This window comes from Nyctibius grandis, chromosome 4 (assembly GCF_013368605.1).
Source record: "Nyctibius grandis isolate bNycGra1 chromosome 4, bNycGra1.pri, whole genome shotgun sequence".
NCBI classification, from domain to species: domain Eukaryota; kingdom Metazoa; phylum Chordata; class Aves; order Nyctibiiformes; family Nyctibiidae; genus Nyctibius; species Nyctibius grandis.
Window position 1 is genome coordinate 69,600,521 of NC_090661.1, and position 13,326 is coordinate 69,613,846.

General features: G+C 45.1%; 1 protein-coding gene and 1 non-coding gene across 3 annotated transcripts; one reads left to right on the forward strand and one right to left on the reverse strand.

Moving 5' to 3' along the window:
- Positions 1-1,971: 1,971 nt before the first annotated feature.
- On the forward strand, positions 1,972-12,461 carry TBPL2 (TATA-box binding protein like 2). 2 transcript variants are annotated; one of them, XM_068399460.1, is made up of 7 exons: positions 1,972-2,032; positions 5,354-5,765; positions 6,791-6,878; positions 7,549-7,640; positions 8,523-8,690; positions 10,264-10,358; positions 12,382-12,461. In XM_068399460.1, the coding sequence occupies exons 1-7, from the start codon at positions 1,972-1,974 to the stop codon at positions 12,459-12,461; spliced, it is 996 nt and encodes a 331-aa protein (XP_068255561.1). The 2 variants fall into 2 exon arrangements, with proteins under 2 accessions (XP_068255561.1, XP_068255562.1); XM_068399461.1 differs by lacking the exon at positions 1,972-2,032 and adding an exon at positions 2,370-2,420 and having other exon boundaries at positions 5,362-5,765.
- Positions 2,444-2,515, reverse strand: TRNAG-UCC (transfer RNA glycine (anticodon UCC)). Its single transcript has one exon. It is a non-coding gene; the product is annotated as a tRNA-Gly (tRNA).
- Positions 12,462-13,326: the final 865 nt, after the last annotated feature.

Sequence of the window (13,326 nt, forward strand, 5' to 3'; positions counted from 1 at the left end):
TCTCCATCTCAGGCTCACAAAATGCAGACAAATTAGTCCCCAGGAGCTGCAAAATGAACATGTCTCATCTCCAGGGGGTTCTGCAGTGCAACAAAGGATTAATTAGACAAGGAAACTCAAGGCACTGTGGCTGCAATGCTACAGGCAGGGCCACACCAGGGAAACACCATGACAACCACGATACTCCAGCTTCCCACCTTAAGCACAGCAATAGTGTTCACACAGTGGGGGAGCCCCAATCTCCTGTCCCTGTGAGATGTCACTGCGAGGACAAAACAAAATTCAGCACAATCCCTGCGTTGAATTCAATGACTCCCCTGGGCAATGCAGACCCACAATGTCATGAAGGAGCCTGCAAGGGCTGGGCTCGCTGCTGCTGGTGGCACCGAGGCCCCCACCACAGTCCTTGGCACCTCGTCCTGTTGTGCTGGCCAAGGCCAAAAGCAGCCAAGGCCATGGAGCTGTCTGCAACCACCCCAGTCACCTGCCAGTCCTAAACAGGATGTTTTAGTTTTAACCATCTTGAACTGGTCTGACCTAGCTCCACCAGCCTCTGTAATTCAAGGTGCAACCTCTCAGAGAGTCATCTCCTTGCTTTGCAGCTCAACTTGCCTCCTGGGTGCTCCGAGAGGGACTGTGTGATGTAAATCAACCTGCTTGAGGCTGAATTTTTCTGGGGCCGGGGGGATTTGGCACCTGTAAAGTGCCGGGGCAAGGTGAGTCCCAGAAATACCATGAAACCAGCCCAGCAGGCTGTGCTGAGGAGGGAAGGATGCTCGTCTGCCACGTACGCTCTGCCCCACAGATAAAGGACACAAATCTAATCCCTCACACCTCGGAGGCAGCAAGTAGAGCCTAGCAGCACCTCCCAAAGACCTGCTGCGTGCCTGGGCTTTGACATCTTCTTCCAAAGGGTTTTTTCAGCTCAGCCAGCTGTTTGCAAGCAAATCTCACAGCAGAAAGCAAAGCCCTGTCTAGCAGAGCAGCAGGTACATTGATGATGGCAGTCAGCACATCCACCAGCCCAGACAGGGACAGGGATGTGTCCCCAGCTGCACCTTCACAGAAAGCCATCCATCCATCCATCCATCACCACACAGCGACAGGACGGGAGAGAAGGAACAAGTCAGTCAGCAGCCACTGGCGCCGAGTCAAGCAGTGCCCAAGCTGAGCTGCGAGACTCCCGCGGCATCCATCAGCGAGGCACAACACAAACCCCTCCCAGGAATGTGCTGCCTCCCACCCGGACTCTCCACACATGAGTCTTTTGGAAAGGGAATGGCCTTAAATCATCCCTCACCGGGGAAGAACCAGAGACACCAGTGGGGAAAATTCCTACAAGGGGAGTGATCACAAGGAGAAATGGATTCCTCCCCCTAAGCAGCCTTAGCAATGCTGGCCCAGCTGAGAACAGGCCCTTTCATTGCAATGCCATGAGGTGAAGGTTTATCGTGCTGTTGGAACGAGTCCAGAGGAGGCCACGAAGATGATGAGAGGGCTGGAGCACCTCTGCTATGGAGGCAGGCTGAGAGAGTTGGGGCTGTTCAGCCTCGAGAAGAGAAGGCTCCTGCAAGACCTTCTAGCACCTTCCAGTACCTGAAGGGGCTACAGGAAAGCTGGAGAAGGGCTTTTTACAAGGGCATGGAGTGATAGGATGAGGGGGAACCATTTTAAACTGAAAGAGGGGAGATTTAGATTAGATATAAGGAAGAAATTCTTTGCTGTGAGGGTGGTGAGACACTGGCCCAGGTTGCCCAGAGAAGCTGTGGCTGCCCCCTCCCTGGCAGTGTTCAAGGCCAGGTTGGATGGGACTTGGAGCAACCTCGTCTAGTGGAAGGTGTCCCTGCCCGTGGCAGGGGGGTTGGAACTGGATGATCTTTAAGGTCCCTTCCAACCCAAACCAGTCTGTGATTCTATGATCATTTTGGACTGGGGCTCTCTCAAAGGACCAGATGTGCCTTATTACACTTGATGAGGCAGGTGGGAGACATTAAGGACACGCTACACTTGCTCACTAAAAAGCACCAGCCAGAGCTGCTTTATTTTTGCAAGGTCTAAGGCACCTCCGGCTCCTCCTTCATCTCCAGACCCGTGGAGGGGAGCAGGCTCGGGGGAGCAGGGTGTGTTTGTAGGCTCCCCTAAAGCACACGAGAGCACCCCGATTCCTCCGGCTCTTCCCCAGGTGCAGCACAGCCCGGCCGAGAGCAGGTGAAAGGCCCAAAAGCTCTTTGATGGGGGTAAAAGCCGCAGCTGGGGGGGGGGGATTGCAGCGCTCGTTTTAATTAAAAAACAGCTGCGCGGGGCCCAGCTCACGGTGCCGCCCCTCGGGGTTAAAACCGGGCCCGGGGGCAGCGCGGGCGGCTGCGCCCATGGACGGCGCGTCGCCGCTGGAGCGGTACCTGGAGCGCTGCGGCGGGCAGGTAGGAAGGAAAAAAATCTCAGCTGCGTTGGCCGGGAATCGAACCCGGGTCAACTGCTTGGAAGGCAGCTATGCTCACCACTATACCACCAACGCCGCGTTGAATGGTGGCTCCCGCCCGCGCTCCAACTGCGGCGGCACCGCCGGGCTCCGGCCTGACGGGGCTGCGCTGTCCCGGGGGCTCCTCCCGGCCCCGGGCCGCCGCCTCCAGCCCGGCCTTGAGCAGGGGAGTAGCGGGTAGTGACGGCCCAGAGCTGCTGGGAGCGCGGAGGAGCCCTGGGGGGGCTCCCCTCTGTTGCAAGGGGGATGCTGCTGCGTTTACACCCTCGCTGTTTGCGAGGGCTGGCCTGTGCGCCGGGGGGTGTTGGCCCTGAGAGGGCAGGAGGCTTGGATCTCTTCATGCTGCTTGGCAAATATTTTGCAAAAATTTCTTTTTCTGGTGTTTAGAACAGCTCTCCCAGTCTCGGGTGGTTGCAGAGACTACAGGGTGAGGGGGTAGGAGAGGGCTCGCCGCCACAGCTGAGCATCATCTTCACCCAGGGAACACACCTGCTTTACGTGCACCCTGTTGTATGCTACTTTTCAGCTCAAAAAATGGGTTTTGCACAGGCTGTTTAAATGCAGTGAGCTCCAGGGGCAGGCAGTGAAGCCCCCTGAATATGGCCCTATAAAGTATATAATGTGGTGAGATATAGCCAGGGTTTTACCAATGCTGCTGAGCTGCTTGTATTTCACACTTGCTGGGATATTTGATAATAGCAGAGGTGTGAGAGATTGCTGCAGAAAGAAAAAAAAAATCCAGGCTTGCTGCTTAAAGCAGCTGGGTTTGATTTCTGTGTATGTGGGTTGCAGGGATTTCTGCAGTGGAAGTGAAAATGGCTGTTTCCCCTCAAGCTGCCCCAAACTGGGTGATCTCAGACAGGATCTATGTGTGAAATCTCCTTCCTGGAGCTGCTGGGAGATGTACAAAGCTATGCAGTTGATGGGGGCCTTCAGTGAAGTTAATTAACCTAGAGTCTATAGCAATAACCCTTGGCAGCCAGCCCAGTACAAACATGGTCTTGTGCCCCCTTTAACAGCCTCTGAGCATCTGTCTAAGGAGAAGGCAATCTTCCCCAATGTTTAACCCTGTAAGGGCTTTTCCCAGACTAGTTTTGGAAACCTGATGAGAAAGAAACAGAAAGCAAATCTTCCTGTCTACTTTATGTTGCTTTTCTTGATTTGTTTTACAGCTGTTTAATTCTTCCAGCCTCATATACCACTCATTTCTCCATCAGCTTCTTTGAGCTATGCCACAAACTGGTTTACATTCTTTTTTTTTTTTTTGGCTGTTATATTTCTCACATTCTCTGATGCCCCTAGTATGATGTGTGAGTAGTCCTACAGGCTCCCAGTGATGAAGCTTTTTTTGTACCATCTTCTCTGCATCACGGTTCATACAAAACTTTCCTAACTAGCTAAGCCTTAGTCCACTGGAGGTCTTGCAGAGACTGTGCCTTCCTTCTGCTGTTGCTAACTTGAGAATATCTATTTAAAACAGATGTATTTTAGTTAGTCCTTAGTATATTGTTATTTGTAATTGTTAATACATTTGTATCTGACCTCTTAATTCTCAGGCAGTGCTCTTGGATCCTGTTTTCCAAAGAGCCGAGGGGTTAAGGAGTACCTAGTCTTATTCAGTAGCACTCTGCCCCAACTGATCTCATATGGGACTTTGCATCTAGAAGTCAGTTTTAGAAACAGTTTTGAACCTAGATGTTCATGATGCTTTCAGAGCTAGACCTGATCCCATCTGTATTCAAGCTAGTAAGGGTTCTCTGGGAGGATTTGTCACTTAGTAGGAGTTTTCCAAGTGGCTACAGGCAAATATACTGTAAAGTAGATGAAGAGACCTCCCCGCGTGCAAGGTTGCCTTGCTAAGTGAGCTGATTCGCACAGAGCAGCACTAGCTCAGGGCTGAAAACCATTGATCTGGAAACCCTGCTGCTGCAGGAGCTTGGGCAGTTGCTGCCAACTTGAGGGTCTCTGTCTTGTGCACCATTCCCTGTTCTGATTTGTGCTTGGACTTCTCGAGTCCTTTTGGCTCTCGAGCCCAAAAATGCCGAAATGAACACAAAACCTCTTGTATGGATCATCTAGTCCAAGCTGTCACCTGCTGTGGGTACTGGCAGAAACCACCTTCCTGGAAGAAGCTTTCCACTAACTAGAGGCTTATGCTCTAATGGATAAGGGAATAAATCCTTTCCTAAACTCTTGCCTCCTCAATATTACAATGCCTTTTAAATAGCTTTTAATAACAAATAGCTGTATACTAATGTATGCAAGAACTTGCTCGCAGGTATGTTGCATGCTTGATCTGGGGAAGGATGCTGGCTTTGACTGTCTCACTTGAGTTAGTCTGATGATCTCCAGCAGCTGAAAGAATAAACTGCTCGTGATTCTGTGAGCTGCTGCCCTCTTGTTGCACAAACCCAACACAACACTGACACTGTCCCCTGGTAGCAGGGAGAGGAAACAGTAATACACTGAACTGGGAGTTAATGCCAGCTGTCTTGCTTGGAAAAACCCATGAGCAATTATGTTGGTTATGTGCATAACTGAGGCACGGCAATGGCTGGGAAGGGCAAAGTGCCAACATTGTTCCTCCAGTCACTGCTGAAGGTAGATGGTATTTCTCAATTTGTGGTATTGCGAGAGTACTCTGGACTGCCTTTGAAGTGTGGTGGGAAAATGCGTATCTCCGCTATATAAGTGATCTGGATTTTTATATGCTGATAGACAAGTAAAGGACGCGCTTTCAAATCTTAAGACTATTCTTTGCTATAATATGTATGGGGAAAAATTATTTCTACTTCCTCATTGAATAGAAAATTAATCTCAATTTAGTCTTCCAGTTAATGTTTTAATACAAGATCCTTAATGACCCTTTTTCTTAATTCAAGGATGACCTCTCAACTAGTCCTCAGCTGTTTACTCCCATGAGTCCTTATGATGTAGACCTTCCAGTTCAAACAACTGAAGATGTGTTGTTCAGTTCTCAATTTACCCAGCCCAAAGACATTCCTACAGACTTCTCCGCTGTGGATCTCAGCTTCCTTCCAGATGTTACCCAAGATAAAGAACAAAATCTATCTGAAGATGGTCACGAAATGCAGAAAGAGCTTGATGGGTCAATATCAAGAAATGAGGACAGCAGTATCTTCAAGGATGAAAGCAGCTTGTCCTATCCAGGTGCAACTCAACCATCCCCTGAAGCATCAGGTGTGTGTCCTCCTCTGACACCAATGACTCCTATGACCCCAGCGACACCTGCATCAGAAAGCTCTGGCATAGTTCCTCAGTTACAGTAAGTTTATGTATGTATTTTATATGTAGCATATGTAATAGTCATAGTTACACTTAAACTGCAAGGTACTGCTGCTCTGACTTCTCACTTAGAGTGTAGCAAGCATGGCTTGGTCTTAAATAAGCCCACCCAAAAAAATAGGGGGAGCAGTTATTCCTCTTTGAGGAGATATGGAGCAAATGAACTGACAATACTGGAAGGCAACTGGATACTGTGCTGATCAGTGCAATACAAAAATGGCAATGGCACAGAACAATACCCAGCTTAGCAAAATGGGAGCATGGACTGGATAAATGTGCTGGGTGACTGAGTGTCTGAAATGCCTCTGGCTTGTTAAGGGGGAAAAGTCTCTTCTTCCACGGGGAGACTTCATCTCCCAGAAGTGTTTGGTAGAAATTATTTATATATATAATATATATTGTTTGTTACTTCAGTCTGCAGGACAAAAGGACAAAAATACTTGAAAAGGAGGATTTCTTCCAGCAAGGAGAATGTTAAGGATGATGGCAGACTCCAAGGGTTTAAAGATGTCAGACTGTTTTTTTCTGAGAGCAGAAACACTCTGAACTGAGCAAGGGAAAGGGGCATGAAAAGAAGTGAGAGAAATCCTGGCCTTGTTAAAAGATCCTGTCCTGTCTAGGCTAGAGCACCTATGGAGTAGTTTATACCTGTGGAGAATAACACACCCTTATCTACCTTAATAGTGCTGTAAACACTCAGTAATGGTTTAGTTCAAAGCTGTAAAAGACTTCAGTGATGTAGTTCTTGGAAGACACACAAACTTAGTATTCAGGGACTAATAATTTCGTACCTTGTTATATCTCCTTCTGTAAGAAACTGTAATTTTGGTATCAAATTACTTAAGTTTTGCCAAAGTAGCTTAATGCTAGAGTGGGAAAGAGGCAGGCAGGAAATTAGTTGATGGCAATTGTTAACTGGAGTGTGACTTCACATTAAGCTAATAATGTTGGGGGCTGGCTCTGCAGTGACTTTTGCAGTAAGAAAATTCCTCTCTCATTCCTCAGGAATATAGTGTCGACTGTAAACTTGGCTTGTAAACTAGATCTGAAGAACATAGCTCTGCATGCCAGAAATGCAGAGTATAACCCAAAGGTAAATCTTCAGGACTCTTAAGCTTTACCCTCTCACTCCCCTTTCTCAGGGCTGCTGGACTCTAACATACAGATTCACCATGAGCTTTGTCCCTTCTCTAATAGCACCATCTTAACACATAGCAGAAAGTAATAAAATTCTGCAACTTGGGCCTGTTTTTAAAAGAAATACAGGGGACTGCACGGAGATTTTTTTTTTTTCCCCTTTGAATAAAGCCCTAGCAATGAGATGATACCAAGCTGTTTAAGAAAGGAGAGGAACTCTCCCACCTGTGGCCACTACCTCCAGCTGAAAGGGCTCAAGCAGCCCTCACTGTGGGGGGTAAAACTCTTGCCTGAATTAAGAGAATTACTGGAGTCAGACTGGTACTACATGATACGTCTACTAAGTGGCCTAGACTGCAGAAACTTACTGGGAATAGATCAGGTTTCTTTAAGTGATTCCAAACTGCTCAACAAAATGTAAGGGACATGGCTGTGGTCCTGTGACTGTAGTCTTAAGCCCCCTGGTCTGAGGTGGGGGGAAAATAACTTCAGGGTGGTAAATGAACACTTTTATGAAGCAAATGCATGCTGTGTTGAGAAAGTGACGATTCTTGAAAGAATGAACAGAAATACAGCACTGGCTAAATCCCTCAGCTGGACTGTGAGCTCTTCCTTTGAATTTGTAGAGGTTTGCTGCTGTGATCATGAGAATCAGGGAACCACGAACAACAGCCCTCATCTTCAGTTCAGGAAAAATGGTCTGCACAGGAGCAAAAAGGTATTTTTTTGTTTGTTTTTCCTTCCCTCTAAAGGTCTGGGTCTTGCAGCTATGTCTATGTTCTGATAAAAAATTATGGGAAACCTTGTTTAAATTATCTAGCAAAGGGCTGTCATAATTACAAGGAAGAAAATGAAGCACTGGTATTGAAAAATGTCAATCTTTGTCATGATGGCAGTTTAGTAATTACTGAACTGTGTGCTTCTATCTCTGAATATAGATTGAGCTGAGCAGACATTAGCAGACAAGCTGCTAAAATGCCCAGGAGTTAAGGGGGTTATTTGCATTTCTCACCAACTTTGAAGTGAGTTAGGACATAACTTGTGTCTGTCAAGTCTCTCTTCAGTGTCTCTGTTCACCAGTCAACACATCTGCCTTCAGAGAAAATGGGAATTGGAGGAAAGCAAAGATTATTTCTGTACTCTGAAACTCTTCCTCAATTTCAGCAGCTGCCTGGATTTTTATGTCCATAAACTGTCAATGAGATAAAGCATTAACTTACAGCTTAGGAGACCACTTCTCCAACCCCTACCACCACACCAGCTAGCTAGATGACTGTACTGCTGTCTGCAGTCTACCTCTTGGATCAGCTCTGAGAAGCTATTGTAAAGAACTGAGAAAGAAACCTCTGAAGGGGGGAACTCCTGGTGATGTAACATGCTCCAGTGTGCTCAAATAGACCACAGGAAAGTGAATGACAAAGTACCTTTTTCCTTTCAGCTCACTGAAGTGGTTTTGGGGATAGGGACTTGCTATTTTGAGCAGTAGCATGTCTTTTTCTGGAGGACAGATTTAGCATGGAGGTGGCTCTAAACTGACTTCCAGCTTGAGAGCAGAAGAAAGCACTAATTGAAGCTGCTTTCCCCTTCTGCTCTTCTTCAGTGAAGAGCAATCACGGCTCGCAGCCAGGAAGTACGCGCGCGTGGTGCAGAAGCTTGGGTTCCCTGCCAAGTTCCTGGACTTCAAGATACAGAATATGGTTGGGAGCTGTGACGTGAGGTTCCCCATCCGGCTGGAAGGCTTGGTTCTCACTCACCAGCAGTTCAGCAGGTATGTGGAAGTCAGAGTTACAACCCCATGCAACTTGAAGCAGTGTCTTTGTAAGCTGCAAACAGACTCAAATTCCGAGGCTGTATAAGCCTGGCGAAAGGGAGTAATTAACTGGGTACTGAATATCACTGGTTCAGCAAGCATGACGTGGCTGTAGATGCCATGTGTTACAACGAAGACAGTAAGGTTTATGTTCTGAGTGGGGCACAGGCCAAAATGACCTTCTGCTTAATTGCCAGGATGATGTACAGTGGCTAGCAGTAAAGCTTCCAGTGCCTGAAACCATGACTGACACAATTCAACAGTGAAGGGCTCTTCTAAATTTCCCTCCTGTGTATCATTCCCTGCTTTCTCCTTGCAGGGACACCATAAACACCAGCTTTAGAAACCTTGCAACTGAGAGCATACTACGCAAGTGTTCAGTCACTTATGGGGTAAACTGGGTGCACACTAGATCTGGTTAAGATGAAGGGCTGAAGAACTGCAAGAAGCTCCCGGGTTCTTTGCTCAGTTAGTTAATGAAGAGATTCTCTTTTGTAAAAGCTTTCTTTGTGAATATTGTTGTTTGACATCATCTTCAGTGTTGCTGTGTATCAGCAGAGAAATGTGCACCAGAAATTTTCATTCATCTGAGCAGTGTTAGTGATCAGAATTTTACTAGTCTCCTGTTATTGCCAAGTGCAATATCAAACCTTAGTGGGTATCTTTTTTTTACTGCAGACCATGTTAACAGGAAAACAACCAGTCTTGATTAAACACTTCAGGTTTAATGGGAGCAGCTCTTAAGCTACTTCAACCTGGTCTATGCCCTTGCTCCATTGTGAGCCTTTAATACTAAGCAGGCCTCTTAACTCCCATCAAACCAGATGCCTAGCTGCAAGGATAAGGTTTCTAAGCTTCAGGCATGAAGCCAGACTCCAGCTGCAAAACACAGAATTGAAAATATGGTACATTTCTGGGATATCACTTCAGTTCTTTCTGTCTGGATGTCTATTAGCCATCAAGTTAAAGTAAACCTGTAGCTGAGTGATGGGCATGCTGTGCCTTCAATATGGTCTTGTTCAGAACCTAGTTATTGCCATCACTGAGGAAAGGGTGATTTCAGCACTGACAAAATCAAAATTCAGTTGTCTTTTATTAGCACTGCATTTAATATTTGTATTTAATTTGAGGACTAAATATATATTAAAGATTCACTTGGTTGTCATCTTGTCTTAGATGACACACGTCATCAACGTCACAACACACTTCCTGATAAGGGCTTTTTGCAGACTAAGAAGGATTGGAGTGCTGTTTGAAGGTTACAATAATGGTTTCAATGCTATGGAAAATCTGAGTCAGAACAGGCTCAGAAGTCTTTAAAAGTAAGCAGGAAGAACTCCTACCAGCTCCAGCTGGGATTACCAGATTTCTCCTGAGGATGTCTAAAACTTGACCTGCCTTTCTCTGGGCAGCTAGCTAAAATCTGTGGGTTTAATTACTCTATTGTTAGTGTAATTAAAGAGCACTTTATGCATACAACACTGAAACAGTATTTGCATTTTACTAATCTTACCTGCTTGCTTTGAAACAGCTATGAACCTGAACTATTTCCTGGCCTTATTTATAGGATGGTCAAGCCAAGGATAGTGCTGCTTATCTTTGTGTCTGGGAAAGTTGTACTGACTGGTAAGCGGTCTCCCTCTGTATATCTGTAATCAAGTGCTACCACATCTTCTAAGAAAGCATTTAAATAGCTAAACTAATATCTTGCCACAGTAAAGCCACTGGGCGATCAGCCTACTGCTGCTTATCTGTGTTTTCTGCAGATAACAATATCAGTATTGTTGCACTAGAATCTCATATTACTTCATACAGTGTTTCTGATTTCCATGTCATTACACTTGAGTATCTTTATTCAAAGCATAATGCCATGTGTCAATGTAAAGAATCTCAACAGGACACTGACATGCTAGTAACTACTCAGTCACTTGAATAAGAATATTACAATGAGCAATTTTAAAGGGCTTGGACAGGAAGAAAACTTCTTAAAACACTTCACTGACAACATTTAGTAGGGATTATCACAGGAAAGGGTGGAGATGTAAGAACTTGTTCCAGACCGTTTGGCAAAACACTCCTGAAGTAAAAGCCTTGCTGAGTAAGTGTACTCAGCAGATATCTGTACCTCAGATCCCATGTCAAAAAAGTTGAATTCCTGAGTGCATGTTCCTAACACATTCTTTTGTAAAGCTCATGAAAATACTTTTATTCAGCTGTACTGAAAGGTAACTGGTACTTGTTCCCAGAGGACCCGAATGCTATATGTATATTCACAACATGGCTTTGAGGTATGTGAAAGACAAAAGAGAAGTGCCTGCCTTAGCCAGAGATTCTCACAATCATCAATGAGCTCAGCTAACCGAAGAATGGGGCACTCGGTACAAAGCTTAAATGCTTCCCCCTCCAATGTCCCCCCTACCCTCTTCTTAGGGCCAGTAAAATCATACTGGCCAGTTTACAGAATCACAGAATCAATCAGGTTGGAAGAGACCTCTGGGATCATCGAGTCCAACCGTTGCCCTGACACCACCCTGTCAACTAGACCATGGCACTAAGTGCCATGTCCAGTCTTTTCTTAAACCCCTCCAGAGATGGTGACTCCACCACCTCCCTGGGCAGCCCCTTCCAATGGCTAATAACCCTTTCTGAAAAGAAATTCTTCCTGAAGTCCAACCTGAACCTCCCCTGGCGAAGCTTGAGGCTGCATCCTCTTGTCCTATCGCTAGTTCCCTTCCACTGATACTTGCATTTTGAGTACACTAACTGCAACACCCTCCCGAGTGTGCAGCAGGCCCAGAAGGACTAAGGTAAGTCCTTGTCTGTGTACACTGGGCCCAAATGGAATGACAAAACTGAATTTGCTGAGCTGTGAGGTTTTATCCCCTAATCAAGAAAGTAACTTGAAAGTAACTTTACTTTTGAAAGTAAAAGTTGTAGTAATGCAGATGAATTAGTCATGTCCAAGTATGTTCTGAGAGAAAGGTTTACACTCTTACCCTGAGTGTCACTTAACTCAACTGCGAGGTCATTTAAACACAGTTTTCTTGTAGCTAATGTTGCTACACTTAGTGTCACTGGCAAGGAATGTTCCTGCCTGCTGCAGTACAGTTAGTGTACAAGGCTTGATATTAAAGATTTGCTTGCAGTAAGATGGAGAAGGCTGGCTTTGAAATCACAGGTGCCCTAACAAAGCTTAAAAATAAAAAGCTGCTCAGAACTGGAGGAGGGGAGTTCTCAAACCTGTGGATCACCTTCCAGTATTGGAATAAATGTCCTTCATTTCTTGTTTCTGTCTTTCCACTTACCTTATCAACAGGCAGAGCTGTTACTGTTAAGCAGATAACATGGTGGTTCTTCTCAGTTGCTTTTTTTTTTTCCAAAGCCAGTGTTTTGTTCCTGTCAAGAGTAGCTGCTGTTTTGGTTCCACAGATTAAGCAAAACTAGTCTAGTCTTAAAGCAAAGCAATCTAGAAATTGTTCTTTGTGAGGTGGCAGAAGTATGATAGAAATTCTGCCTTTAATAGTAAATTGCTTTTAAACTCCTGTGTTTCCTCATGGTTTATAATCTTATCACTAGGTTTGAGTTGTATTCAGTTATTCTCAACACTCTGTTAATTCTTAACTTGTTTTTTTCCTAAATGTCTTTCTAGGAGCAAAAGAGCGTTCTGAAATCTATGAGGCATTTGAGAACATCTACCCCATTCTAAAAGGTTTCAAGAAAGCATCATAACACGGCCCATAAAGTGACTAAGAATAATAAATGGGTTTGTATTACTGTGCATGGAACAGAAGCAACAGTATTCCTGGACCCAATTGTACAGTTGGGAATTATTAAGCAAATGATGCTATTCTGAAAGCTAGAAAGGCTGATGCCTTTCTGTAGTTTGTGAAATGCTTTTTTGCTTTCAGATTAGCTGTCTGTAATCCACTTGAGTTCTGACAACTGCTGTCAAGCTGAAAAATTTACCAAATGAATGTACTTTTAATAGAATCCATATTAAGGTGGCACTTAAAAGTATTTTGTAACAGGAAACCATGTCTTTTCCCCTGTTGAATGGGTGAATCAACACTGCACTTCAAACTAGCTTTATCAAAATCCTCAGCTGTATGTGTATTGAAACCAAGCTCCTGCAATGTTGTATTCTCACGTTTAAACTCAAAATATATTTTTGTCTACAATATAGCTTGCAAAATCCAGCATGATTTGATTTCAGTGTTTTGAAGACAGTGATTGTAGGCGACATCAATCAAATCCCTCTGTTCCTACTGGTTGGATAAACTCTTGTGTGTAATGGTGTTGGTATTCCCTTTACAGAGAAGACATTCAAGGCCCATGACAGTCCTGGAACACACCTAGAAAGTCTGTGTGTGTGGTGGGGGGGTAACTAGGCAAATTAGTTAACAAAATGGTACCCACTCGTATTACTGAAGTCCTTTCATGATGGGAGTTTGTTGCTTGTCCCAGAAAAAAGCATGTTGGTCAGAAGCTCCCTTTAAAGTGGACTTGACGAAAATACAGAGTTTTGGACGCTCAGTGCTTAGTTATCTGGCTTATTTAACCAGAGTTCAGCCTATGGCACTACATCAAAGCCTTT